At 40.2% G+C, this 25813-nt stretch overlaps 2 protein-coding genes across 2 annotated transcripts; one reads left to right on the forward strand and one right to left on the reverse strand.

Moving 5' to 3' along the window:
- Positions 1-81: 81 nt before the first annotated feature.
- LOC139940349 (aldo-keto reductase family 1 member B1-like) lies at positions 82-16525 on the forward strand. The gene is made up of 9 exons (XM_071936563.1): positions 82-220; positions 6017-6184; positions 8130-8246; positions 10111-10191; positions 10740-10856; positions 11502-11608; positions 11834-11999; positions 12546-12628; positions 14300-16525. Exons 1-9 carry the CDS (start codon positions 149-151, stop codon positions 14346-14348), a joined length of 960 nt encoding a protein of 319 aa, XP_071792664.1. The 5' UTR covers positions 82-148; the 3' UTR covers positions 14349-16525.
- LOC139940350 (peroxiredoxin-like) lies at positions 14778-25779 on the reverse strand. The gene is made up of 7 exons (XM_071936564.1): positions 25679-25779; positions 24613-24766; positions 23893-24031; positions 23085-23220; positions 22526-22629; positions 20650-20815; positions 14778-20058 (listed from the first exon to the last, which is right to left on the reverse strand). Exons 1-7 carry the CDS (start codon positions 25709-25711, stop codon positions 20005-20007), a joined length of 786 nt encoding a protein of 261 aa, XP_071792665.1. The 5' UTR covers positions 25712-25779; the 3' UTR covers positions 14778-20004.
- Positions 25780-25813: the final 34 nt, after the last annotated feature.

Raw genomic sequence — 25813 nt, forward strand, 5'->3', positions numbered from 1 at the left:
GTTACTAAGACATTTGATGAATTACCAGACTATAGTAAACCTGCATGCGCATTGTTTGATTAGCTGCTGGCTGACACGACACTGGTCTGTTGATAGGCTAGGTAGTTGAAGGGGTGGAGCTGATTTTGCATTATATAATCGTTACAACATGGGATTAAAACATTTTATCGAGCTTGCCAACAAAATGAAGATGCCGGTTCTGGGACTTGGCACCTGGAAGGTAAAGTAAATCAAAGAGTTGCATTCGATAGTTTGTTGATTGATTCACATTTGTTTGCCAAGGTCACTTTGTTTTTGCTTGATCATTCCACGGAATATCATCGGAGGAAGTAGATCTATTATTAGTGTAGGCCTACAAATGTACTCTTAAAGTCCTAGGCCGAGGGACCGAGAAGTTAGAACTATGGCGGTCGCGAGTACCGCTATCGTCTCCCGTAACCTTATAAATATAAGTTATAGACGGACATGTCTCACAACAAAAATGATTCTGGTTCTGTGACTTTTGTCAATGCAAATCTCTCTTCTTTGTTATTTAAATCTCGCCAAAATTAGGCTAATGGAGTTTGAACTCTCATTGACCTGGGGGATGGTCCAGAATATCCACTCCGCATTCTCAAAAATTGTTGAAAAATTTGATTAATTGTTACCGTAATTCAGTCCCCATCTACTCCACTAGTCCGGGAAAAGTTTCCGTATGGCGCCACCACTTTTTCATTCAATATGAAATAATATAGTATCTAATTTACCCTTTTTGTAAAAATGAGGGGAAAAGTGGTGGCGCCATACGGAAAGTTATCCCTAGTCCGTTTTACTCAGTTCGTCCAGACGAATGCTGGTCATCTCGCCACCTGACAAGCTCGCCACCAACAAAGTCGCCCCCTACCCGGCTCGCCCCAGGTTGAAACAAATTCGCCCCCTGGCAATCTCGCCCCCAAACAATGTCGCCCCCCCTAGCAAAGTCGCCCCCTGACAATGTCGCCCCCAGCCAATGTCGCCCCCTAGCAAAGTCGCCCCCAGATGTTCGGAAAATAATTAAGGCTACAATAATTATGGTAAAAAAAATATAGCTAAAACATTTTCAGAAAAATTTCCATCTGAAGTAATGTGCTTGTGGAAGATCTAACCCTAACTCTAACCCTAACCCTAATCCCTAACCCTAACCCTAACCCTAACCCTAACCCTTAATTATTTTCTGGGGGCGACTTTGCTAGGGGGCGACATTGGCTGGGGGCGACATTGTCAGGGGGCGACTTTGCTAGGGGGCGACATTGTTTGGGGGCGACATTGTCAGGGGGCGACTTTGTAACAACTCGGGGCGAGCCGGTTAGGGGGCGACTTTGCAGGGGGCGACTTTGTTGGTGGTGAGCTTGCTAGGTGGCGAGATGACCAGCCCCCGTCCAGACGTGTGTGTCTATATGTTTTGTACACAAAGCACGGATCGGGTACATTTGTAGTGTAGTGGTAAAACGGAGTAGTTGGGGACTGAATACCGGTAGGAGTTTATCATTTAATTTTTTTTTGAGATTGCGGAGTTGATTTTCTGTCGCCCACAGGGCCAATGAGAGTTCAAAGGACACATAGAGCCTAATTTTGGCGAGATAAAAATATAAAAAAAGGAGATTTGCAGTGCCAAAGTTCAATGAACCAGTATCGTTATTGTCGTGAGATATAAACCTATGAGGTTGCATGAGACAATAGCGGAACAAATCGGAAATAGTTCTAGGAGTAGCCAAGCTTAGCTATAGTAAAATGCTTTATTTTTGTATTCGTAATATTGACATTGCAAAATTTTGTTTTTATTAATCTATTCTTTAGGCCTACTGCTGTATTCTTAATTTATTTCTTGTTTTTATGGACAACTACACTTTATTGTAATGTACTTTTTTTGGGCAAAGTAATTCATTTAAATTGTATTTTTTTTATAATTTTTGCATTTTTATTGTGTTAATCAAAAATGACGAGTTAAAATGCTGGTTGAATTTTCTTCTGATAATGAAAGTTTTACTTTCTGACATCTGTCTACTGTTTTTTTGGTGCCACACCATTTTGGCAAAATGGTATAGAAAATAGAAAAAACATTCTGGGCCAATAGGCCTACTGGTTTTGTAGCGGCACACCATTATGGAAAAATGGTATGAAAAACTGGCATTTTGAGAAAGAATACTATTAATTTATTTTAATGTTGTGCTAAAATGTATCCTCCTTTATTTTTGTATTCATTTTAGCATTTTTAAAAAGTGTTTAAAGGCAGTGGACACTATTGGTAATTACTCAAAATAATTTTTAGCATAAAACCTTACTTGGTGACGAGTAATGGGGAGAAGTTGATGGTATAAAACATTGTGAGAAACGGCTCCCTCTGAAGTTTTCGAGAAAAAAGTAATTTTCCACGAATTTGATTTTGAGGCCTCAGAATTAGAGTTTGAGGTCTCGAAATCAAGCATCTGAAAGCACATAACTTTGTGTGACAAGGGTGTTTTTTCCTTTCAATATTATTTCGCAACTTCGACGACCAATTGAGCTCAACTTTTCATAGGTCTGTTTTGTTTATGTATATGTTGAGATCACCAAGTGAGAAGACTGGTCTTTGACAATAGTGTCCAGTGTCTTTAAATAGTTTTAAAAATAGTTTAAATAGTTATAAAACATGGTGTACATGATAGCAATTTAGTAGAGGATTTATACAGTACATTAGGCCTATTGAATAGACATTTCCTCTTGTCCAGAAGCCCCCCCCCCCCCACCCTTTAAAGCCATTGGACACTTTCGGTAAACAGTATTGTCCAAGGCCCACACACTTTGTGTATCACAACTTGTATATAAAATAACAAGCCTGTGAAAATTTAGGCTCAATCGGTCATCGGAGTCGGGAGAAAATAACGGGAAAAACCCACCCTTGTTTCCGCACGTTTCGCCGTGTCATGACATGTGTTTTTAAAACAAATCCGTAATTCTCGATATCGAGAATTGATATTGTTTTACTGTTTTCTCAAAAAGTAAAGCATTTCATGGAATATTATTTCTAGGGAAGTCTTTCGCCATTACCTTCTGTAAACCCTGTAAGTTATTTGTAAATCTGTGAACTTTTAATTTGTTTTCTGTTCCGAAAGTGTCAAATGGCTTTTAAAAAATCCTTTAGTTGTGTTTCTTTGGTTCCCAGAACACAATGACCCTTTGCTTATATAGTGCACCATTGTATGAGGTTTCCCAACCAGTAGTATGTCTAGTTGGAGTGCATGAAACAATGTAGAATTATTCATGGGAAGGGCTTATGATTAAATCTGTACGAAGTCATTAATTTTCAAAAAGCATTGTTGTATTTTCTTATCATTTATTTTGTTGCACTAAGCTTTTTGACCTTTGAGCTGTTGTAATGTCTGTTTGCTTTGCGGCAAAACTAGCCTAGAAAACAAGATTACATGTATGAGATACTTCTGGGAATGTTGCATTATTTGGAAAAATCACAAGGATTCGGATGAAATTGAGTGATTCTTATATTTAATTTTTTACGTTTTCATTACCTAAAAAATTAATTGATAAGGGGCGAAAAATGGCCCAACCTTTACCTTTTACTATTTCTCTGAAAAGATTTTTTTTTTTGTACACTTGCCATAGAAACTAGAAATACAAAATCAGGCCTGATACTTCACGGAGGCAACGAAGGCGATTGCCTCCGTGTCCCCTGGTCATTGCCTTGGTGCCCTTGAAATGCTCCAATACAAATTTGCAATTACATCATAGGGTGCCCTTTACCAAGGAGAAAATGCCTTGGTGCCCTTGCCCTTTCAAAAACGAAGCATACAGCCCTGCAAAATTGGCACTGCAAAGCAAAGGGTAATGGCTGTTAACTACCTATTACATGTTAGCTGGCATAGTTGACATCATAGTGACACTCAAAATCAAAGTGGACCATATGGTCAGACAGTAGGAGGGTTGACTGTGTACTGTATAGATAGGTTGGCATAGTTTATCTATTATTCAAACCACGGTGGATAGTATTGAATGGTCAGACAGTAGGAGGGTTGACTGTGTAGTGTAAATGTACCCCATGATATCTTATTGTATATAATAGGCTAGTATGTTATCCATCATTCATAAATACCTAAGACAGTTTATCCATTTTGATTGGTCGAGAGGGCATCACTAGGGGTTGTTTGAACGGATGATATAACACCAGTAAAAAGTGTTGAAACATGGGCGTGACACGCGAGCTTGCACCTGTGCGTATAAGACATTTTCTTCATTCCTATTGGTCGAAAGCAACGGCTGAAACAGTTGTGCAACATCACGCAATACGCGTGGCGCGCACAGCATCTCCTTGTAGGGAGTTGTTTACCCGAAGTCCTTACCATTTCAAAGCTGGACGGGGTGTTGTGTTGAAAGAAATCATTGAACAATTATATTTTTTGCATTTATTTTACCTTTTGACCAAAAAGTATTGATGTTTTTTTTTATACCGAAAAAGGTATTTATGAATGGGAATCATAGTGTGTTGAATCGGTTTTCAACGTGGTTTAAACCTGCTGTGGCCTGGTTCTTGATAATTTACCTTTGACTTTGTCTTCGTAAAATTATAAAAAACCAGGCCTCGTTGGGATTAAACCACTAGTTGAAAACCTCTTCACCACGTATTGATTCCATTTTTCAAACCACATTAGGTGATATTGAATGGACAGACAGTAGGAGGGTTGACTGTATACGCATTCAGAACATGATATTGAATTGCAGGCTGCGGTAGCTTATATAGGCCTAGTCTTTCAAAACTACAGTGAAGGATTAATGAATGGTCAGTCACTGAGTAATAGTAGAAGGGTTGACATGATTTCAGCACATCATATAGACCTAATCATGGTGCAGCCATCTTAAATTTCTCCCATTGATATCAATGTTACCAAACCAGGGGCCTTTCTCAAACCACGGCTTGGGCTCCGGCTCAGGCTCCGCGTGCTGATATCCGTGCAATACGCGCTGCTCCAAAATGCAGGTTAAATGCAAGCTGCGTACACAGCACGCAAAGCCTACATGTAAGCCTGAGCCGGAGCCCAAGCCGTGGTTTGAGAAAGGCCCCATGGCTGGAAGAACAAAATAGTCTGGTCCCTAATTGCAAGATGATTATTAGCATGCATTTATTGTTCTTCGATACGAGGGACGCGTCCAAGATGGTGGCAGCATGATAAAGGTCTAAAATTGTATTGCAGGCTGGCATACCACAGTCAAAGATTCAGGCCTGACACTTCATTGAGGCAACGAAGGCTATTGCCCCCATGCCCCCTGATCATTGCCTCGGTGCCCTTAAAAAATGCTCAGCTTGTAGAAATTTACAATTTGTTCATTTAATGGAGCCCTTTCCCAATACCTTGGTGCCCTTGCCCTTTCAAAAACGAAGCATACGCCTGAAGATTATTGAATGGTAATTCACTAGGAAGTTTGGATTGTGTTAATACATTCGCCAAGTTGCAAGCTAGCGTAGTTTGTCTATTCAAAACCTCAGTGAAAGTTATTGATTGGTCAGAAAGTACATGTAGGAGGGTTGACTGTATACTACATTGAGGCAACAAAGGCTATTGCCCCCATGCCCCCTAGTCATTGCCTTGGTGTCCTTAAAAAATGCTCAGCCTGTAGAAATTTACAATTTGTTCATAAGGGAGCCCTTTCCTAAATGCCTTGGTGCCCTTGCCCTTTCAAAAACGAAGCTTACACCTGAAGATTATTGAGTGGTCATTCACTAGGAAGGTTGGATTGTGTTAATACATTCGCCAATGTAAATGTCCTTGCAAGCTAGCGTAGTTTGTCTATTCAAAACCTCAGTGAAAGTTATTGATTGGTCAGAAAGTAGGAGGGTTGACTGTATACTACATTAACCAAATGAAATTTTATGACAGGCTGGCATGTATTATCTACATACATCTACATACATGTACATCATTCACAACCACAGCTTGGATGATTTAAGTGGTCAGAAAGTGAGAGGGTGCTGAAATGTAACATGAATTGTTTTTTTCCTTTTGCATTTTAGTCAAAGCCTGGTGAAGTTACCAATGCTGTGAAGACAGCTTTGGACGTTGGGTACCGTCACATTGACTGTGCCGCTGCTTATGGTAATGAGACTGAGGTAGGACTCGGCTTAAAGGCAAAGATTGAGGATGGTACCGTCAAGCGAGAAGATGTTTTCATCACCAGCAAGGTAATGGTTTTATAAGTATTGTTTGAAGCTTTGCATGGTGTGGAGAAATAAGAAGAAACTACAAATAAATAGTAAACTTGCGGGTACAACCATGTGTAAATCTCTTAGGGTGAGTGTTGGCTCTGAAAAGAGCCGGTTGGGTCTCGACAATTTGAACAGTATACTCTGCTCGTCTTCTCCTGAAGACGAGCAAAGTATACTGTTCGAATCATCTAGACCCAACCGGCTCTTTTCATAGCCAACACTCACCCTATTAGGCCTGGGCGAATTATTCAAATATCCGGTTAATGGCGAATAGGTTTTCCTATCCGTAACCGCGAATGCCTTTTTTTTCTTAACCAGATTTCCGCATAGGGCGCGAATAGCTATTTATTAACCGGATAGTTCTGTAATTACAACCAAGTAACCGGATATTCTTTAATATCGGAATATCCGCGGACGTCGGGCAACAACTGATATGAATGTTTTGTCTGAATCCTTATAAAACTTCTATTAAGACAGCATAAAACAGCATATATTAAGTATTTAACTATGCTCACCTCCGTGAAGAGTTAAAATAATGACATTTCCGACGTATTTTGTTCAAAGATTACAAAAGTTTTCCTTCACGTAGAGTCAATCACGATCAAAAGAAAAAGCAAATCGCCATCTTTAAATTAGATCCGGTCATTTGTATGAATGAAAAGAGTGACACTGTCTAAAACTAATATCAATCCGCCCATAAGATCTCAATCACAAACGAACAGCGCCCTCTAGCGGCAAAAATAATAATAATATATTTTTTAATTTTTTTTATTTTTTATGGCGCCCTCTAGCGGCGAAAACAACTTTTCGAATATCCGGTTAATTTTGGATAGTTGGCCAGCGGTATCCGAATAACAAAATTTCACTATTCGCCCAGCACTACACTCTATTACACATGGTTGTACCCGCAAGTTTTACTATTTATTTATAGTTTCTTCTTAAGGTAATGGTGCTTTAAAAATCAGTCTACAAAAGAGTTATGGACAAAATTCTGATTGAGCTTCCAATCTAGCCCAAAAATGTTTTGTATTTCTCCTGTATTAAAAATGTGGTAAGCTCTTTAATCTACTTCTCTAGTGCTTTGGGTACTTATTCCAAATACTCCTTGGAATCTATAACTCCAGGGGTGATCAAAAGGTGGAAATGCGATCATTGCATTGAACCTCCTAAGGTCTGGAGCCCAGTTTCAGACTTTTTTATCAGCAGTGACTCTCACCCCTGAATTACAGACCAGAACCCGACTTTCATAAGCCAAGAATCGGCGCTCGTGGAAGCAGGGAATTCTGTGCTTACGCCAAGCATATTTCACAGGTTAGCAGGGAGTCTTTGCTTACGGTGCGTGTGGTACTCCTCGTTACTCGGCATTCTACGCTTAAAGGAACGCGTTGCCTTGGATGGGACGAGTTGATCAAAACAAAAGCGTTTGTAACCATTTTTTATATAATGCATATGGTTGGAAAGATGTTATAAAAGTAGAATACAATGATCCACACAAGTTTGCCTCGAAATTGGGTGGTTTTCCTTCTACTGTGCGAACTAACACGGTCGGCACATTTATGGGAGTCAAAATTTTTACCCCCATAAATGGCCGACGTGTTAGTCGACGAGGTAAAGGGAAACCCACGCAATTTCGAGGCATGTTTGTGTGGATCATTGTATTCTACTTTTACAACATCTTTCTACCCATATGCATTTCTTAAAAAACTGTTACAAACGCTTTTCAAAGACCAACTCGACCGATCCAAGGCAATGTGTTTCTTTAAACAGCTAGCGCAGAAATTTGGCACTTGCGGAGAATGGTGACCGTAAGTGCAGAATTCGGCGGTTAGCAAAGCCATTAGATTGGGCCCTGTAGCTGTGGAGCCAGTGAACCTGAGAGGCAAAATAAGACGAAAAATACAAGTTGTTTGTTTTGTTTCAGCTATGGAGCAACATGCACCACCCTGATGATGTGGAGGGGGCATGCAGGGAGACTCTTCAGGAACTTGGTGTGGGATACTTGGATCTCTACCTAATACACTGGCCCATGGCATACCAGGTATAGTCTCTTAAAGGCACTGGGGTGGATTTCACAAAGGTAGTCCTAACTTAGGACTAGTCCTAGGCAATGCTAAGAGATAGGACTGGTCCTAAGTTAGGACCAGTAACTCGTCCTAACTTAGGACTGGTCCTATCTCTTAGCATTGCCTAGGGCTAGTCCTAAGTTAGGACTACCTTTGTGAAATCCACCCCTGGACACTTTGGGTAATTGTCAAAGACCAGTCTTCTCACTTGGTGTATATATATGTTGGACGCGATCAGTCAATCTGCGCGATTGGTCGATCGCGCTGCGCTATTGAAAGATCAATTTGGCCGCGCAGCAATCGGTCGATCGTGCAACAATCGGTCAATCGCGCAACAATCGGGTGATCGCGCAATGAACATCTTTGCGCGATTGACCGATCAAGCTACGAGTATTTTTCCCGTGATCAGCCGATCGCGCAGGAAAGGCTTTGCGCGATCACGCAAAACCTTTCCCGCACGATCGCGCCAAGCCATTCCCGCACACTCGGTTGATTGCGCATGTTCGTTGCCGAGTGTTGCGCGATCGACCGATTGTTGCGCGATCGACCGATTGTTGCGCGATCGACCGATTGTTGCGAGTTTCCTTTAAGCCAATCTAGTGCATTTTGATTGGTACTTTTCAGATTGATCATTGCCAAGATTGCCCATTCGATAGCAACATACATAGTTCACAGATTTTACGATGTGATGCAGGGGTCGAAATTAAGTGTATTTCCATGGTAGTCAGCAGGGCTAGTGACCAACAATTTTTAGTAGCCCTGATTAGATTTTGGTAGCCCGAAAGACACATTATGTCTCGCGTCACGGCTCAAACTGTACAATACACCAATAACATAGTTCTTTATTGTTTGTGATGATGATTTTTGCATTATTTTTCCACTAGCCCGTCGGGCTATCAAACTGGAAAAATGAGTAGCCCGGCTGTAAATCTGGTAGTCCCGGGCTAGCGGGCTAGTGGCAATTTCGACCCCTGTGATGGTAAAAACATAGTAAAACTAAATTAACTTTTTACAACCTGGCTGTACAAACAAAAATACTAGGTTTTGAAAAATAAAAAAATAAAATATAACAAACATAGTCACAACATATGTCGTAGTTAAAACTGTGCAGTCATACAGTGTCGAACAAACCTTCAAAAAGCTAATAATAGGTTCCTCTGTTTTTCTTTAAAGATAGTGGACACGTTTGGTAATTGTCAAAGACCAGTCTTCTGACTTGGTGTATCTCAACATACGCACAAAATAACAAACCTGTGAAAATTTGAACTCAATTAGTCAGGACCTCAAAATCTAACCAAAATCTAATTCTGAGGTCTCGAAATCAAATTCAAATATTTTTAAGTAGAAAATTACTTCTTTCTCGAAAACTACGTTACGTCAGAGGGAGCCGTTTCTCACAATGTTTTTGTCTGAATTCTTATGAAACTTCTATTAAGACAGCATAAAACAGCATAAATTAAGTATTTAACTATGCTCACCTCCGTGAAGAGTTAAAAACATGTTATTTCCAAAGTATTTTGTTCAAAGGTTACAAAAGTTTTCCTTCACACAGAATCAATCACTATCAAAAGAAAAAGCAAATCGCCATCTTTAATTTAGATCCGGTCATTTTTATGAATGAACCTAGTGACACTGTCTAAAACTAATATCAATCCGCCCATGAGATCTCATTCACAAACGAACAGCGCCCTCTAGCGGCAAAAAATATATGTTTTTTAAAGTTTTTTTTAGAAGCGCCCTCTAGCGGCGAAAAAACTATGTCGAATAGCAAAATTTTACTATTCGCCCAGCACTAGTACAGTGCCTTTAATCTTTCTGGGCTAATGTTTTTGTTTTCAGAGGGGTAAGGAGAAGTTTCCCAAGGATGCAAACGGCAAATTCATCATTGCTCCAGAGATTCATTACAAAGACACCTGGACGGTAAGAGCTTCTAGATTTATACTTTTTGTTAGTTTAGATTAGCTTCTCAAAGGGAAGGTACACGTTTGGTAATTGTCAAAGACCAGTATTCTCAGTTGGTGTATCCCATCTTAAGCATAAAATAACAAGCTTGTGAAAATTTCAGCTCAATTGGTCATCGGAGTTGCGATAAAATGATGAAAGAAAAAACACCCTTGTTGAACGAATTTGTGTGCTTTCAGACTTCTAGCTAGAAGTCTTTTATTATTTTATTCTCAAAAACTACGTTACTTCAGATGTTCAGAGGGAGTCGTTTCCCACAATGTTTTATACTACCAACAGCTCCCCAATGCTTGTTACCAAGTCAGTCTTTAAGTTCGTATTTGTTTTGAGTAATTACCAAACTTTACGCAACTGCGTAAGTCCACTTGAGCATTGCCAAGGGCTAGTCCTAAGTTAGGACTACCTTTGTGAAATCCACCCCTGGGCACTAATGTAAAGCGCATTGATATGGTTATTGTGAAATGCGCTATAAATTTGTTATTCTTTGTTATAATTATTATCTACAGGCCATGGAGCAACTGGTTGGAGGAGGGCTGTGCAAAGCAATTGGTTTATCCAACTTCAACTTGTCCATGATTCAGGAAATCCAGGCAATCTCTAAGGTCCCTATTTCTAATCTCCAGGTAACGAATATTCATTTTGAATACTTTGTGGTCGAGCAGGGAAATATTGACTAGAGCAGGGTCTCACGACCTCACAAGGTCCCTATTTCTAATCTCCAGGTAACGAATATTCATTTTGAATACTTTGTGGTCGAGCAGGGAAAAATTGACTAGAGCAGTGATCTCATGACGTGTCCAACCCTCTAAAGCCCTGTTCGCATTGAAATTATTCCCAAAGTGTTATTAAATAAAAGAATAAGTTTGCCTTCCTTCCTTCCTGTGAAATGCAGCCTCACATATGCGAGGATGAATGCACTGCTTGATTAAGCATGTTTGTCGTAGACAGGGTTCCCTTTTTTAACCGGCAGCACTACTTTATCTGTACACAATATTAGTGCGCACGCACGCACGGCACATCCAGCGGAAAGAAAATCTACACAAACAATAATCGTTCTTTGTCTTTCGTTGATGAAATTTGACCGGACACGTCATGACGTTTCAATGAGTATTAGTCAATTAGATATAAAAATGAAACTGCTGAGTCAACATCGGTTAATTTAGATCAATGAACGTTTATCAAGTTCAACTGAGTTTCTACTTGTAAATCTGCAAAACTGATTAGACATTTTAAAACAATTTTGCGCTCATTTTTTTTTTTTTTTTAAGATCGAGCTGCACCCTTACCTGACGCAGGATAACCTCGTCAAATATTGTCAAGATAACAACATATCGGTAACTGCCTACAGCCCTCTTGGATCACCTGACCGCCCTTGGTAAGTCAAGACCCCCATTAACCCCCTAGAGAGACCATAGCGGTCAAAAGCGGCTGGCACCAAAATAAGGAGTTGCACATTGTTGACTCTTCCAGGGTCAAAGAGATTGACCCCAGTCTGATTCCAGATGTGGTCAGGATTGCAGATGCCAACCAGAAGACGTTTGGGTCTTAACAAGAGACATTAGTTTTTCTATTCTGATCCCATTGTTGTTGACTCTTTCAGGGTCAAAGAGACTGACCCCAATCTGATGGCTGATCCAGAGGTGGTCAGGATTGCAGAGGCCAACCAGAAGAGTCCCGCCCAGGTGCTTATTCGCTTTGCTCTACAGCGAGGCATTATCTGTATACCGAAGAGTGTCACTCCATCAAGAATAAAACAGAACTTTCAGGTAAGTTGTGTTTTAGATGTATTCACTTTTTTTGCTCTAGGAGTACTTAATAATATAATAATGACCAGTTTTTTAATGCACTTTTCACACCCGAAGGGCATCTCAAACAGCTTCCAACATTATTTTATTGATTACTTAAACCATCTCAGCTCCCTGGGCAGTATGCAGCCTGTGCAACAAATATGCGCTACTAAGCTAAATCAATCACAAGAACCATCTCTGCCCTCATAGGTAACCATTTACCCCTGGGTGGAGAGAAGCAATTTGTGTCTTGCTCAGGGACATAAGTGTCTTGACGGGGACTCACACCCACACAGAAACACCATAGCTCGAGTTTGTTGCTCTTACCCGCTTGGCCACACACCCCAAAGGACTTGGTCTTGCCCTTGTACTAAGTTCTAGCCGTTCCCACGGCAAGCTAGGGCCCTGCCGACCTTCTCGGTCCTGCTTTTAACACATGACTGGTCGGACGCGCAGGCTTGCCCAAACTGAATGACCAAAGTTTTAAAAAAAAATTAAAAATTGTTTTTTTCAATATATTTTCAGACGCTAGATTTTGAGTTGAGCGCAAGTGACATGAAGTCACTGCATGATCTCAACAGGAATTACAGAGGTTGCTGTCTGTCTTGGTAAGTCTTTATTCATCCAAATCCAGGTCCGTAAACCCTGTAAGTTTTTTATAAATCTGTGAACTTTTTTTTATTCATTTTCTGCTCAAAAAGTGTCCGGTGTTAATTTTTCGTACAATGTACCCTGTACTCCATGACTGTATTGAGACCGGACCATTTGTAAGGCATTTCATGTCACGAATATCACCATTAATGTCAACTCTGACAGATGAATGGTCCCAGGGGTGAAATGTTTGAGAGTACAGAATGTCATTCATTTCAGCATTCAAACACATTTTTTGTGATAAGGGGGATGAAAAGAGTGGCAAAGAGTAGGTATACACATTCAAACCTGGGAACGGTCTACAGTTGGAAACGTGTACAAAATAGTGCTGGGCGAATAGTGAAATTTTGTTATTCGGATACCGCTGGCCAACTATCCGAAATTAACCGGATATTCGAATAGTTTTTTCGCCGCTAGAGGGCGCTGTTTAAAAAAAAATAAATATTTTTTTGCCGCTAGAGGGCGCTGTTCGTTTGTGAATGAGATCTTTTGGGCGGATTGATATTAGTTTTAGACAGTGTCACTCGGTTCATTCATAAAAATGACCGGATCTAATTTAAAGATGGCGATTTGCTTTTTCTTTTGATCGTCATTGACTCTACGTGAAGGAAAACTTTTGTAATCTTTGAACAAATTACGTCAGAAATGTCATTGTTTTAACTCTTCACGGAGGTGAGCATAGTTAAATACTTAATATGCTGTTTTATGCTGTCTTAATAGAAGTTTCATAAGGATTCAGACAAAACATTCATATCAGTTGTCGCCCGACGTCCGCGGATATTCGGATATTAAAGAATATCCGGTTACTCGGTTGTAATTACAGAATTATCCGGTTTGTAAATAGGTATTCGCGCCCTATGCGGATATCCGGTTAAGAAAAAAAAGGCATTCGCGGTTACGGATAGGAAAACCTATTCGCCATTAACCGGATATTCGAATAATTCGCCCAGGCCTAGTACAAAACCAATGGGAGCTGTTGCAAACAAGTTAGAATATATATGCAAGAGAGGGACAACAGGAGGTCCACGGTTGCAGACATATACAAACTTTGAAGAGTTGGCAAAATGGCCGTCAACCTCGTTCCCAGTGGTGATCGACCTTGCAGCGCCCGTTCCTAGCACTGAGTATACAGTGCTTTACACACATCTGTGTAAGGGTAAAACCCATTCTCAATCCTGATGCAATTTTAACATCTCTTTTAGACACTTGACACTATTGGTAATTGTCAAAGACCAGTCGTCTCACCTGGTGCATCTTAACATGTGCATAAAATAACAAACCAGTGAAAATTTGAGCTCAATTGGTCATCAAAGTTGCGAGATACTATGAAAGTTATGTGCTTTCAGATGCTCGATTTCCAGACCTCAAAATCTAATTCTGAGGTCTCAAAATCAAATTCGTGAAAAATTGCTTCTTTCTCAAAAACTACGTTACTGCAGAAGGAGGCAATTCTCACAATGTTTTATACTATCAACAGCTCTCCATTGCTCATTACCAAGTAAGTTTTTATGCTCATAATTGTTTTAAGTAATTACCAATAGTGTCCAGTGTCTTTAAATATATTCAAGCCATGATGTGTAAAATCTCATCATCTTCCCCCCCTTCCTATTCTTGTTTCTTCTGTACAGGGTGGACCATCCTCATCACCCATTTCCCAGTGACATCAGTGTCCAGTAACGTCAATGTGAATGAAGATACTTGGGTTGTGTCCAAAATGTGACTTCGGCTACTGGTACAGCTACAGCTAGATCGCGCGCATCTGCTTATTCTTCAACACTGGCGTGTCATGGCCGAGCAGTTGGTTAAGAGCACAGGATTCAAGCTCTGGTGTTTGATCAGCAGGGTGTGGGTTCGTACCTCGGTCGTGACACTTGCTTCGTAAAATTGGGGAGGTAGTGCTTTCTGCTCTACCGGCAAGGCTTTGAATCGATGACACCCAAGCCTACCCAAGCCAACATCCGTATGGACTGTAAAAGGGGTAACCCTGTTTCAGCCCTAGGACTAGGTGGCAACAGCCTCTGAAAAAAAATAATTGTAGCCCACATCTTGAAGTGGCCTTCAGGCCTTGTGTGTCTGGCGACTTGCATAAAAAAAAAAATTACAACAATTTATAAAACACTGGCTGATCTAGCCATAGCTGTTGCCGAAGTCGCCATTTCAGACACGACCTTACATGGTTTGGTTTGAGACCTGAGACTCTTGCAATGGTTCTGTTTGATTTGGTTAATCCAATTGACTAATTAATTAATCTTGGTAATAAATAAGTATAAACAAAGGACAATGACATGTTGACGTCGAAGGGCGTATCTTTAAAGGCATTGGACACCTTTGGTAATTGTCAAAGACAAGTGTTCTCACTTGGTGTATCCCAACATATGCATCACATAACAAATCTGTGAACATTTTGACTCAATTGGTTATTCAAGTCGCAAGAGAGCTATGAAAGAAAAAACACCATAGTGCACAAATTTGTGTGCTTTCAGATGCATAATAACAAGGCTTCAGAACCTAAAGTCTTTTAATGTTTGAGTGAGCTTTCTCAAAAAGTTGAGTCAGTTTATTAATTCTTAGATAAAACACTCTACCTCTACATACACAACTTGATGTGTTAAAGTGCAGTCTAACTTTATGTCCAAGCTGGGAAAGATTTCACAAAGAGTTAGGACGAGTCTAATCTCGAGTTTTCTCCTAGGACGAGTCCTAAGTTAGAACTAATCCTAACTCTTTGTGAAATTGACCACTACTTCGATATTTGATAAACATTGAGTGACTTTGAGGCTCGGTTTCCTGGGTATTGTATTTACTTCCAATCACGTATTTCCTTGCCAATTTTTAATTTAACATATGTGACCCGCTCTGTGAAAATGAGTCAGATGTTGACTATTTCAAGAATTGAGTTATATGCATGGCTGGAAAGAACACATCAGCAGCAGTAATTTGGTATGTGTCTGAGCTTTGGGGTGTATCGCGTTGCCGAGTTACTCCCGTTTGAAAGTAGCCACTACACCATTTTTTGTGAAAAACGAATTACAAGTAAAATGATATTTTAAACTACCATTGTGTGCAAAAGGATACAAATTAGACATAAGTATGATTACAAAATTGTTGTATTCATAGCTTTATTGCCTAAAAGTAAGTGTTCTAAAGGTTAACCATGCAACTAAAGATCTTAAAAAGATCTTTATACATTTTCCACATTAAAGCCATTGGACCCTTTCGGTTCAGAAAAAAAATAAAAGTTTACAGATTTACAAATAACTTACAGGATTTACAGAAGGCAATGGTGAAAGACTTCTCTTGAAATATTATCCCATGAAATGCTTTACTTTTTGAGAAAACAGCAAAACAATATAAATTCTCGTTAACGAGAATTACGGATTTATTTTAAACACATGTCATGACACGGCGAAACGCGCGGAAACAAGGGTGGGGTTTTCCGTTGTTTTCTCCCGACTCCGATGACCGATTGAGCCTAAATTTTCACAGGTTTATTATTTGATATAGAAGTTGTGGTACACAAAGTGTGGGCCTTGGACAACACTGTTTACCGAAAGGGTCCAATGGCTTTAAACTGTCCATAACTTAATATTGCATTGGGCGACATCTGACTCATTTTCACAGAGTGGGTCACATATAAGGGGCATTCATGGTCAACTGCAGCATTTAAAAAAGCAATTAAGAATCCAGCAATATAATTGTTCATTAAATTATTTTATTAACAAAAATATATTCAGTATTTACTTCTTTATGTGGTATTGATGTACTGCAAAAACAGGAATTCACACACAAAAGAGTAAACTGTACGATGAGTAATAAAATTCAACAAGAGTTTGTTCAGGCATCTTGAAAATTAATTTTTGTTTCCCTTGTCTGTCTTTGATTTTAATAATAATTAAGAATTTCAAGGGAAAAAGCTACAATGTTTTAATACTGCTGTGCCAGGTGGTGTCAATTTTTCTTTCAATTCTAAAATGCAGTCATTGGTCTGCATCAGTAGACACGATCAGCGACCGAAGTCATGGGCTTTATAGTTGGTATACAATGTAAACAAACCAAGCAAGCAACGCGCAGTTTTTATGAGATATTGCCGTAAACTCACAAGACCGGACGGAAGGGGTTCACTTAAATTGGCCTGGGATGATGACCCAAATCAACTGTCGCCATAGCCAGGGGCACGTTGACACCTACTCCTGGAGCTGAAACGGGGCTTTCCCTTTCACAGTCTGTAAGAATGTAGGCATGGGTATCATCCGCTAGGAGCTAGGCTGGTAGAGCAGAATGCACTACCTAGGCTTCCCAACTTTCATACACACCGGTACGGAGGCAAATTTTTCTCACCCTGAATAGTTCATTTTTATCATTCATGGGAATCCATGGCTGTTTGCGAGTGCTTCTGCCATAAGGTGGGAAGCAACCATGCTTCCATGCACACTATGCGTTGCATGCATTACAACGTCTTCGAGAAGCAGGCTTGCAAACGCACCAGCCACATCAACCAACTATGACCACGGAGCACAGCCAGAGATCGAAAGTGTTTGATTTTTTCCCCGAGGGAGGAAAACCGGATGGTCTGGAAAACCCTTGTGGCACAGCAGAGAACCAACGCACAACCCAACTCACACATTATGGCCCTCTGGCCTGGAATCGAACTGGGGTCACCTTGGTGAGAGGCGAGCGCTTTACGCACAAGCCAACCATGCCACCCTAACACTGTACAATGAACATGAACATGTATACCCACCATTAGTCAGAGAACTCCGGCCACTGGGTCTATTTTCAGACTGAGCTCGCGTAAATAAAAGCTCGCGCCCACTGGGGTTGTAACAGCTAACGCCGCATTGGGTTAAAGTTGATTTTTAGTGGCACAAATTTGTCGCTGGTGCTTTGACAAGTGTCTTTAAAGTTTGATGTTAAGTGAAGCAGCTAGCCTCAAATTATGTTGTGGGAGGGGGAGGGCAAGGATTCTGAGTGTGGAGGCTCCCCACACCCATTTTCTGGTTATGCCACTGCTGATATGCAGGTCCTACACGCCACACAGCATACGCATCATACCAATCAGGTACCCAGACGTAGTGTAGGGGTCAGACTACACATTTTCTCTTCAAATATCGCGCCTTGATTGACGTCATGAACTGCGCCTTGGGTCGGGGCCAACTCTTAAATTTGTAAATAAAATAAAATAACAATTTTTTTTTAAGAACCTTTATGAACTGTTTGTTCAGTTTCCCCTCATCAAAACACATATCTTAGTGACAAAAGCTTTATTTTGACAAAATACCACTTCCAGGTGACTTTAATGAAACTGTACACAATCTTTTATTGGTTTATTATAAACTGAAGGATGGGAATTAACTTGCTCTTTAAAAACAATATGATTTTTTTCTTGATCCTTTCAAACAAATCAAGCAAATTTCACTTTAATATACTTTTATGGCACCAGAAATTGATAAATATAGGGTACTTATTGCCTTCAACCTTTTATTTGCAATAAAAAGAGCATAAATACTGTTTATAACAACAAAAGCCCGAGTAAAAAAATGGGACAACTATGTCAGCTTTAAATGAAATACCAAGCAACTTGGAAAGATAAATTACTGGAGAGAACAAGTTACTTCTAAAGGCCGGTCTGAAAAGACCCTTCCCTTGAAATATGTAAATTGCACACAGCGCGTGCGCACTAACATTTTGGTTGGCAAAATGAGGGAATATCGCGCTGTTTTGTACACGGCTCATGGCTGCGTGACAAAGACGCAATTGCGCATCTGCTTAGTGCACGACTCTATGGCGTTTGCCAACCAGTAGGGTCTGTACGCATGCGTGAATGTAACCAGCATATTTCATGGAAAGGGTCTATTGGCGACTACAGCTACAGCTACGACTGTTGCTAAGGGGTTTTGCTAAGGGCGTCACATACTTCAATGCATGATGACGCGGCGATCCAGCCGTAGCTGTAGCCGCTATTTCGAACATGACCTTAAAGCCAAATTTTTCTTTTTTTTAAATACAACTTTTGAACCGTTTGATTATTTTAATCCTACATGAAAGTGAAAAATAACCCCTGAAAATTCCATTTCAAACAGGAGCGGTCATATTAATTGTTTTTTTAGCCATACACCGATGTGTTAGCACTTTATACTCAGTACTTTCCCGAGTTCTGTGAAAAAATATCACAGGCATGTTACTCGGGTGGGATTCGAACCCACGACCCTTGCAATTCTAGAGCAGTGTCTTACTAACTAGACTGCCGAGATTGCCCGGCAGCTAGAGGCAGTTCGAATCCTATGTTTTGGCAGCGGGTACCGCAACGATAATAAGAGATGTTAAATTTGCACCGGGGATAAAGAATATTAATTGTTTTTTTTACCCATATACCGATGTGTTAGCACTTTATACTCAGTACTTTCCCTAGTCCTGTGAAAAAAATATCACAGGCATGTTACTCGGGTGGGATTCGAACCCACGACCCTTGCAATTCTAGAGCAGTGTCCTACCAACTAGACTACCGAGGTTGCCCGGTAGCTAAAGGCAGTTTGAATCCTAGGAGCGGTCATGTCCACACAGGAAGAACAAACCGTAATTGGAATACACAATCAGAGAAATGTTTTATAAAGAAACATTTCTCACATTGAAATGTTTTTGAATTTCTCTAAAACCACATTCCTCCGAAAAAATTGTTTCTCTATATCAAAAGCTGCAGTGCTTTCTACCGGTTAAGTTTTCAGTGTCATTCATTTTTGGAGTTATTACCCTTAAAAACAATATTATTGGTTGATGTGGCCATGTTAACCGTGTATCAAATAGCTTAAAATTATCTTTTTTTCTTCTAAACTATCACACACTCAAAGCGGATACACCATGTTACTTAAAGGCACTAGACACGTTTGGTAAAAGTTCAAAGATCAGTCTTCTCACTTGTTGTATCCCAAAATAGGCATAAATAACAAGTCTGTGCAAATTTGGGCTCAGTTGGTCATCGAAATTGCAATAAATGATGAAAGATAAAACACCCTTGTTTACAAATTTGTGTCCTTTCAGGTAGAAATAAAAGGCTTCAGCTGAAGTCTTTGAATACTTTAAGGAAAAATTACCTCTTTCTCTTTGTTACTTCAGAGGGAGTCATTTCCCACAATGTTTCATACTATCAACAGCTCTCCATTGCTCGTTACCAAGTAAGATTTTGTGCTAATTTATATTTTTAATAATTACCAACTATGTATAGTGCCTTTAAGAAGCACTGATCATTGAGGTTCCATTACCTTCCCAACTGTAACACACCTATTAATGCAGATAATATTTGCTATCTGGATAATGATCGAAGAAAACCACTTTTTCTTTACTCGTTGACTGCCTCAAAGTAGGTCTTGGATCCCTTTGGGTCTGGCTTGATCTGTACAGGTAGAAACAAAAAACATGTCAATGAAACATAAAAACATCAGGATTTAAATAGCTAGTCAAAACATGTACATGACCATGAGTCAGGAGAAAGTAGTGAACAACCATGCACACTTTTCAGCGTGTATAGTGTACATTGTCCTTAATTTATAAATAATAATAAAACTAGCTCTTATATAGTGCAAATCCCAAAAAATGGGTTTCAAAAACTGAAATCAGCTGTTAGAAATAAGTTTTCGATCAATCAATCAATCAAATAATTTATAAAGCGCCAGTATCCACAAGTATGTTCAAAGGCACTTTGTCAAATAATCTGTTACATAGAAAATACTCTCAAGTAAACAAATGGGTTTTCTCAAATTTAACCTTAATTTCAGAGGGAAATATTTCACTGAAAATAAGACTGATTTTAGTATGAACTTCACAATCAGTAAGCCTTGAGACTAAAATTCAACAACTATATTTTTCCATCTATGCAATCCTGTATAATACCTTCAAATACCAGTTTTGTTGACCTTTAGCAAAGTTTATGTTATTTCATTGGAGTGCATTTTCAACAAATATGTTAGATGAGCATTGAACTTACAGTAGCGGAGTCTGGCGTCCAGCCTGCTGGGCAAACCTCACCATGCTCGGCTACAAACTGAAACGCTTTGACCAATCGTAAAGTTTCATCCACTGACCGTCCAACTGGAAGGTCGTTGACGCTCATGTGGCGTACAATCCCCTCCGGGTCAATCAGAAATAGCCCTCTGTGTTCAAGAGATAGAAAAACCTGTTTTTAGTATTTGCCTCATTTGAAATTTTTGTTCAGAAGGGCGTTCTAGAGCTTTAAGCCATTGGACACTTTTGGTAAACAGTATTGTCCCAAGGTCCACACTTCGTGTATCACAACTTCTATATAAAATAACAAACCTGTGAAAATTTAGGCTAAATCGGTCATCGGAGTCGGGAGAAAATAACGGGAAAACCCACCCTTGTTTCCGCACGTTTCGCCGTGTCATGACTGTGTTTAAAATAAATCCACAATTCTCGCTATCGAGAATTGATATTGTTTTAATGTTTTCTCAAAAAGTAAAGCGTTTTGTGGAATAATATTTCAAGAGAAGTCTTTCACCATTACCTTCTGTAAACCCTGTAAGTTATTTGTAAATCTGTGAACTTTTATTTTTTTTTCTGTTCCGAAAGTGTATAAAGCCGATTGTAATTCATAAAGGCACACATGTAGCAACAGGAGTGGTGGTGGGCAGGGGGGGGGGGGGGGGTAGCCCTGGCGGCCTTACACTTTCGTTTTGTACTACAGTGACGTCCTGGACATCAGGGTACATTTCTGGGGCGGAAAATTTTCACAGCTTCATAACTCAAATCTTACCTGCAAGAAAGCACACATTTCAACAGATTCACATTCCATGGCAGCATATGTTTTTCTGCGGTGGGTTTTGATCGTCATATATTCTTCACATTTCCGTCATTTTCATGAAATAATGCAGCTCCCAAAGTTAAGGAATTCCCATTTTTGTTCGTACTCTCACAGTCTGCCGTGTGTACGCAAGACGCACGACGCGCAAATTTTGAATTGTGTTGTTAACGCTGTGCAGTCAAGATACGGTGACCAAGAATTCATGCGTCTAAGCTTGCATCGTGCGTCTTGCACGCGAATGTGTACGCGTACGCACGACAACAGACAACACTGTGAGAAAACGATCGAAACGGGAATTTTTTAACGTTGGAAGCTGCATTATTTCACGAAAATGACGGATTTGTGAGGAAAATATGAGGACCAAGAAAGATGTATGCCGCAATGGAATGTGAATCTGTTGAAATTAGTGGCTTGTTGCAGGTAAGATTTAAGTTATGAAGCTGTGAAATTTTTCCGCCCCAGAAACGGGCCTCAATAGTTAGGACTCTGTTCCTGTGTACAGAGAAAGAGTCCTATATAGGGCTGGGGGGGGGAGGTTTCATGTGGCTGGCAGCCACCACAAAAGGCACTGTTACATGCCTGCGCCTCTGCCATGTTATGTTGTCCACGTCTGAAATAGTTAGTGAACATATATGAAGACAACGAATGGTGTAGCATGAACTTGAACACTTGTTTATTCTGCTTGTCAGCTCTCACTAGTTTTCCGTTACATCAGCCCCTAGCACTCTAGAGGGCGCTATATCATGTAACAATACAAAGATGAATTTTACCCAGGTTACCACAGCGTCCTTAATGGCAATTCAAATTCTCAGCTGTGAGTGAGGATGATTAGCCTCGTGTGGTATTGTTGTACTGTGAGCTTTCCATGTTGTGCGCGCCTGTCTTTCTCGAAATGGTAGAGAATATTGGCACTCGGCAAGTTGGCAATTTATTTTTCATACACCCTTCCAAAGAAAGAATATTCCCTTTCTATGCCACTGATCAAAGAAATGTCCATAAGTTAAATTCCCTGCTCCTGGTGTGGCACAGGTAAACACTCTACCTCAATGCAACTCCTTCCTCTTCCAGTAAGACGCCATAATCCTTAGAGATCTGCTTCTGGAAATCACTAAGGAGAGGGATGTTCATCTTCCCAAGCCCACCTTCCTGAAGTTGAGAAAAGATGAGAATTAAATCAGGGCTGCTTAAGCACAAAAAACTGCTTAAGCACAAGATATTGCTTGAAAATTTTCTGCTAGGCAGAAATGAGCAGGATACCAGTCACAAATTGTACGTACGACATGGTAGTCTGGCTGGTCACCTTATCCTGGTAAGCAAAATGTTATTGTGTTTAGCTACTTTTTTGTGTCTAAAATAAGCAGCTCTATGAAATTGGGCACCTGCCGTCGATTTCACAAAGAGTTAGGTCTCGTCTTCTCTCGAGTTAGGACGAGTAACTCGTCCTAACTTAGCATTAATCTTAAGGTCTGCATGCTGCAGTGCAGGGTTGGGACTCGTCCTAAGTCCTAAGATTAGTCTTTCAAGTTAGGAAGAAATTGACTGCTTGTGTTTTAACTGGAATATGGCCAGCAGACCACTGTGAAGGGAGAACACTGACAAACCTTTCTTGGGGTGTTGATCCAGGCAAGATGGCTGAAATGTGAATCTACGGACACACCCATGACGACGGTATTGAGATCTGTAAACTCGCTAGCTCGCTCGCTGAATGCAATGATCTCGGTTGGACAAACAAAGGTGCTGCCAAGTAAATTCAAGAAGAAGGTACATCATTAGTATTGTAAAGAACTTATGAAAAATTAATAGAGGAGTTTCTTCAGCTTCCAAAAGTAAATTCAACTAGCAGGGCTTGAAATTGGGGGAAATACCCACAAGACTGCAGGGTTCATAGCTCAAAGTGTTTATTATTTTCAGAAGACCATAATCAAAATGAGAAATTAACTTAATATGCATTTAACTGAACAAGCAAGCACTAAGACAGCTAAGGGAAGATTGATCTTGGTTGTCTATTCATACTCACTCAATTTAAACAGTATTTTATCAGAAACCTTGAAAAATGGATGAGGGCGGGGATGACCACCTGTTTTTTACTCGGCCTTATGCGGGAAGATAATAAGGGAATACCAACTTTGAAGTTCACTAAAGCAAGTTAAAAACTTTAATAACTAAAAGGGAAGTCCTTCCTTGGGTAGGGCGAGTTGGTCGATGAAACCATTTGTTATGTAATGCATAATTGGTTCAAAAGTATGATCCCCACAAAAATTTTCCTAAAAATTTCATGGTTTCCCTTATATACGTTGTGAACTAACACAGCATGCAAATTTGTGGGGTCAATTTGTCGACGCTTTTCATAGACCAACTCGCACGATCCAAGGCAACATGTCCCTTTAATAAAACAGACTGACTACTTACAAGTCTAGTGGGTAAAAGAAGAGCACCAGGTACTTTCCTCGGTAGTCTTCAAGCTTAACTGTTTTGAAGTCTCCGTTCACCACTGCTTTCCCGCTGAAACTAGGTGCAGGTTGTTGTACACTGACGTCAAGACAACACGCTGATCAAAGAAATGGCAACAAATGGCATGTCAATTCCACACATTCAAAAGTTCAGTTTCTTCCAATTTAGTCAAACTGTAACTCCATAATAAGATGTCTACGGAAACAAAAATATAGTTAACCTGAGCAATAAAACTTGACTAGGGTGGAACTTGAACCTGCGACCTCTGGTTTAATGTGCCAGGGATCTACCAACTGAGCTATCTAGCTTTATGATGGCAAGACTTGTCTGTCGCGGTGAGATAGCCAAGTCGTGGCATCAGGTTTTTTGCGATCGAACACTGTCTGGACTGTTTTTTCGAGATCACTGCTCTTTGCACGAAGCAGCTGGCTGCCTGTAAGATTGTAGTCGTGAGGGGTAGTAGTCTGGCGGGGGCCAGCGGTCTTGTAAGAATACCACCATTGTTGCGGGAATGGCGGAGAGAGTTGTAATTACGGAGAGATTGAGAGTTGGAACGTTTTCACCGGAAGAGAAATTTAACGACTTGTCCACAAGTCTATATATGTTCTGGGTCGTGTTCAGCTCAAAACTATTTACAAAAACTACCCTGTTTAGTTTCCCTGGTGGTTTATTACTTACATGTACTGATCGGATGACCCTGCACTTTGTATATCCTGTTCAGACTTGGACTCTGTCGTCCCTTGAGAGAGAAACAAGCCGGTAGAGCTCTAGTGTGAACATGGCTATGTCCTTTCTGCACCAATGATGAGAAGCTCCTTGTAAATAAAGACACCTACAGGGAGATAAAACACAGATAATTGAAAATTTAATAAAATACTTCGACACCTAGACCCAGTGACTGGGGCGCTATAATGTCAAACTCAAAACTTCAAAAAAAGGAATCTAGTGCCCCAGTCACTGGGTCTATTTAGCCCACCTTGTTGAGCTGTAAATGGGAAAGTGATGAGACCGATGTTAAAAGCGGAGCCATTTACAGCTCAACAAGGTGGGCTATGGGTCTATTCAACACCGCTATTATTAATTGAGTAACATTTGTTGATCCCATAAAAAACAAATTAGCTCATATGATCACGTAACTACCCTGCTGGGTTCTGTTTTTGTTATTTTTTCATTATCCTGCAAACATTGGGGTTTTTTTTGGTGGGAAAAAAAAATCTTAATTCGTTGGTGGACCCCCTTCACTGACCTCAACCATGGAGGTCTACCTCCATGGGGGCTCGCGCTCCAGTCACTGGGTCTATTCAACACCGCTATTATTAATTGAGTAACATTTGTTGATCCCATAGAAAACAAATTAGCCCATATGTATGATCATGTAACTACCCTGCTGGGTTCTGTTTTTGTTATTTTTTCATTATCCTCCTGCGAACATTGTTTTTTTTTTGGTGAGTAAAAAAAAAATCTGAATTTATTGGTGGATCCCCCTCCACTGACCTCACCCATGGAGGTCTACCTCCATGCCTCACCAGTCCTGCCCCCCCTCCTCCACCCACTGGCACTGCCCCCCACAAACAACACTCTACAAGTACAACACAAGGCCCGAGCCCATCTCATCAGCCATCCTCAACCCCCATCAATATAATAGGTGCAGAAGCACTAATAATAAGTTATTTTTATAGTTCTACAATAACCTTTTGAATTTAAAGAGCATTATTAAATCAATTTAATTAAAATCACTACTTACCAACCCCAATCTTGCACAGTTTTGAAGAGCCATTTTTACCTTTAAACTTCTGTCATGCGCCCTCAATGTAAATAGTCCTCAGACTTCAACGGCTGTTCTATGTCTGTCAGCAATCATACATAAAACAGTACAACT

Source organism: Asterias amurensis, chromosome 8, assembly GCF_032118995.1.
Source record: "Asterias amurensis chromosome 8, ASM3211899v1".
Lineage (NCBI taxonomy): Eukaryota > Metazoa > Echinodermata > Asteroidea > Forcipulatida > Asteriidae > Asterias > Asterias amurensis.